General features: G+C 42.2%; 1 protein-coding gene across 2 annotated transcripts; it reads right to left on the bottom strand.

The window, feature by feature from the left end:
- Nucleotides 1-132: 132 nt before the first annotated feature.
- LOC122405446 (putative gamma-glutamylcyclotransferase CG2811) lies at nucleotides 133-3,255 on the bottom strand. 2 transcript variants are annotated; one of them, XM_043410196.1, is made up of 4 exons: nucleotides 2,573-3,255; nucleotides 2,078-2,227; nucleotides 1,874-1,995; nucleotides 133-1,791 (listed from the first exon to the last, which is right to left on the bottom strand). In XM_043410196.1, the coding sequence occupies exons 1-4, from the start codon at nucleotides 2,780-2,782 to the stop codon at nucleotides 1,755-1,757; spliced, it is 519 nt and encodes a 172-aa protein (XP_043266131.1). In that variant the 5' UTR covers nucleotides 2,783-3,255; the 3' UTR covers nucleotides 133-1,754. The 2 variants fall into 2 exon arrangements, with proteins under 2 accessions (XP_043266131.1, XP_043266130.1); XM_043410195.1 differs by having other exon boundaries at nucleotides 133-1,995.
- Between the last annotated feature and the right edge of the window lie 855 nt (nucleotides 3,256-4,110).

The following is a 4,110-nucleotide window of genomic DNA, read 5'->3' as shown; positions in this document are numbered from 1 at the left end:
TAAAATGAAATGAGAAGGGAACGAGTAAAAAGCTTGAGAAGCAACGCAAGACACGAGCCATATACACAGAAGCGAGGAAGAGAAACAAACGGAGCCTTGTATAGTGAACGATATAAAAAAAAAAAAAAATATGTGATTATTTATAATAAATTTCCTAGGACAACTTACACGAACTGCCTTAAAAGCATTTTAATTTTTGCGAGCCACCCGCAATATGTGTGTCGGTGATTTCGCGGCTAGCTTTCAAACACGCGCGATGAATTTGTATACTCGAGAGGGAGAGAGAGAGAGAGAGAGAGAGAGAGAGAGAGAGAAAGAGAGAGAGTAAAATAGTCGTTTTATCTCGATGATTGGAGAAACGTTTCTTGGGCATTTTCACACAGACCACTTCGAAAAGCTATGCTATTCGGTTGGCCAATTATTTCGTTCATTTTGCAAAGCAAAATACTGCTATATGTTCATTTGTGTAACGCGAGAACTGTGTACATACGTGTAGTGTTGTGCACGATCGATAGATAGGGTTCAACATGATGTTGGAAAACTAAGAGATTAAATAGTAACCGATTTAATGAAAATGTTCTTTTCTTTTTATATTTTTCTTTTAATGAACGAATTGGTTGACCGACCTTCGTAGAACCAGAAATCGATTAGATTTCGCGCAGCTTTCCAGATAAACTGGGTGAGAGGAGGAAAGGGGTCGGCAAGCCCTGATCGTAAATAAGTGATCGAATTTGAGCGAAACGAAGTCATGCAGCGGCATGTGTCTCTCGAACGACACCGCCCCGGAGTCGTCAGGACGACACGTGGGACTTCGCCTGCCTTTTTGTTACAGAATAGATGAAATAAAATAATTTTTATCGCAACTGTTAACCGAGAGAAAGCGATAGAATGACAGAGGAAGCGAGATTGCGCGAAAGAAAGAGAGTAGGATGCAGCGTGGCGAACGATAAACTTAATAAAGAAAAAAGAAGAAAAAAAAAAAAAAATCACACAGAGATGTTCTGGTAACATTCTTCTTTGTTTCATTTCGTACACCTTCGACGACACGCCCGACGTTTTAAGATTTCATTGTGAGAATTGAATAATAAACGTTTTTGCAAGTAACGGTGTACGCGCTGTACTACGTTCGATGGTTCTCATTTTTTTTTTTTTTTATATTTATTCGAGAATAATTGCATAATACACGAGGTAATTTTCAACCGTTGCCGCGGGGTTTTGTCATTTTGTACCTGATGTACATTCCGAGACGCCTTCTCAACGATTAATTTGCTTTATTAAAAATATATCACTTAAATTACTATTCGATAATGTATTAAGAACTTTCGTGGCACATATTCTTATAGTTGATAACACTGTTTCAGGCTCTCGGGCATTTTAACGGTTTCTCGTTACAACCATGAGTTGTAACAAAGGACAGAGAGTTATTCCTTTTATATTTGGTTACTTTTTAGCGTATAATATAAAAAGACTCATACTTGAAAGCTACTAACACCATCAACTATAATTGTATTCGTAGCGATGAAGATACGCGAGTAACATAACCTAACCCTTTGCGATCCTAAAATCTATAAAAGAATTCCGTGATAAAGAATGGTATTCATTTTTGCTATAGATGTATCGGAGTGCAAAGGGTTCAAGTTCAGTAATGTGATGTAATGTAATGCGACGAATGACCCTTTATTGACTACCAACAATGAAAATGTTCACGCACACATGCGACAAGGAAGCAACGAGAATTATGCAAATACGCTTCATCAAAACAAATCTTCGGGCCTTATTGTACTCTCCTCGCTAGAAACAAATATTTCGGGGGAATAATTAACAGGATAATTGAACTTCGCTTCTGTGATCGTACGTGGCCTCGCGGACATACTTCTCGCAATATTTCAGTCCGTGGCTGCCGTCGTTGCTGTAGGAGCTGTACATGGGGCCCTCCAACAAGGACGCCTTGAACTTCGGTAGAAAATATATCCAAACCTTCATCAAAGTACCAACCTGAGAACAGGTACAACGAACAAATTCATTTGCCAGAAACATTTCGTAACAAATGTCACGAATCTACGGGGAGGACGATTACCTCCTCGAAGTTATCGTTCAATTTGATCTTTGCCTCCGGAGCCATCAAAACGTCTGCCTCCGAACGTTGGTAGAATGCTGGATGCTCTTCCAGCTCGTCTAGTTTGTTTAGCATTTTAGTGTCGACGTCGTATATTTCGCCCAGAACATGCTATTTATGTATAGGCATCAAAGAATCTCGAATTAGGGTGACATGTAATTGCATAATAAAAAGATATTTCGATTCCCAGTAGCGAAGATCGAAATATGGGATTCTCGTGTTAGAAAGACAGAACTGCGGAGGTATACGCTCGGTTAAAATTCAAACGATCGATGTTAATTATGGTAAGGAAGAAACATGTTTGTACGTATTTTAAATAACAGTGCCCACCACGAAAAGCAAGAATTTACACCACTGTAGGTACAGATGTGATCGCTATCTGTCATAAACCACGGGGAACGCGTGCATCAGCAACATTATCGACGCTAATATTCCACCAACACGTGCAATACTCACGTGACCAACTCCGGGTTTCTTCAACAGAAACGGTATATTATATTTGGTCGCGATAATTAACGGGTACGGTATCGTGGTTTTTCCAAGTCCCAGAAATTTCGCGTATCCATTCGCGGTGTTCTGTATCAGACTGTTATTAGGCTCCCCTCGTTTCAATGTTCCGTACACGAACACGCGGTACAACGGGTTCTTGAACAGATTCTCGTACATTTTCAATTGTTTCGAGTCATACGCCGATTAAATCAACGAACCGTCTCGAACTTGTCTTTGCATTTAAAAATTTCAACATCGACAACGACGTGTGTCAAATGTCTTCGATATTATTGTAAGATAACAACACCGCATAAGTTTCTCTCGGTTGATACGAGATGGCCGTCCCGAGCCAACCATTCGTTCCGAATACGTCTTTGGGTTATGGCAAACTGGAGTTCATTTGTCGTGCACGTTTAGGAGAGAATAGTTAGTTGCACCAGTAAACGATACACTGAACACGGTTAAATTCTTGCAGAATCGTAGTACAATGTTCCGAGAATCGGTATCGGTTCTCATAAACAATATTATGGATGATGAACAATGACGACACGCCTGATAAAGTTTCACTTTCGTACGTGCTACTTAGTGGCACTAGAGGCAGAGATACCAGACGGAGCCACGGGTGCACCGGGGGACACCTCATTCCACTTTCTCACACCATATCAGATCACGCGTACGTGAGCACGTACGAGTTTCGCAGAGTCGACGAAGGCAAACCGACGCATGCCTTCTTTCTCGATTCTCCAAAGCTGCCCGATGTAATTTCGGACCGCTTCGTGGGTGTCGAGAGAGAATGGCTTACATTTGCCTTCTCGTAACGTGCAATCATATGAAAAAGTTAAATGAGAATAACAATTTTTCGATCTATTACATTTGGCACATCATATACCGCTGTTCGGAACTACTTCTCGACAAGCTTGAGCATTCTGGCCGTCGATAGTGGTATAAGTCCATCATAAAGTAGCATGTACTTTTGAATTTTCTTACAGGCCTGTGCTGACCACTCCTGATAATTCTGACAACGTATAACGATTACTACTGACTTCTGCCTGCCTCTGCTGACCGCTGCTGAACACTCCTCATACTTCTGACAACGTATAACGATTATACCTCGCTACTGCTTGCCACTCCTTGCCACTGCTGGCCTCCACTGGTCTCTACTGGCTTCCGCTGGCCTCTGCTGACCGCTGCTGACCACTCCTCATACTTCTGACAACGTATAACGATTACAACTTGCTACTGCATCCCTCTGCTGGCCTCCACTGGTCTCTACTGGCTTCCGCTGGCCTCTGCTGACCGCTGCTGACCACTCCTCATACTTCTGACAACGAATAACGATTACAACTTGCTACTCCATCCCTCTGCTGTCCTCTACTGGCCCCTGCTGACCACTGCTGACCTCTACTGGCCCCTGCTGACCACTCCTCATACTTCTGACAACGTATAACGATTACAACTTGCTACTGCATCCCTCTGCTGGCCTCCACTGGTCTCTACTGGCTTCC

Source organism: Colletes gigas, unplaced genomic scaffold, assembly GCF_013123115.1.
Source record: "Colletes gigas isolate AHSC1104 unplaced genomic scaffold, ASM1312311v1 Colletes_gigas_Sc00004, whole genome shotgun sequence".
In the NCBI taxonomy this organism is placed as follows: domain Eukaryota; kingdom Metazoa; phylum Arthropoda; class Insecta; order Hymenoptera; family Colletidae; genus Colletes; species Colletes gigas.
The sequence above is the reverse complement of the archived record's forward strand: the minus strand, read 5'-3'. Positions and strand labels throughout refer to the sequence as shown.

Bases quoted from the DNA above. Each gene is read 5' to 3' on its own strand.
- LOC122405446 (XM_043410195.1), bottom strand. From the start codon at position 2,782: ATGTACGAGAATCTGTTCAAGAACCCGTTGTACCGCGTGTTCGTGTAC. The intron at 2,228-2,572 runs GTGAGTATTGCA...ATACATAAATAG, and splicing joins AGAAACCCGGAGTTGGTCAC to CATGTTCTGGGCGAAATATA. The intron at 1,996-2,077 runs GTAATCGTCCTC...ACCTGTTCTCAG, and splicing joins TGAACGATAACTTCGAGGAG to GTTGGTACTTTGATGAAGGT.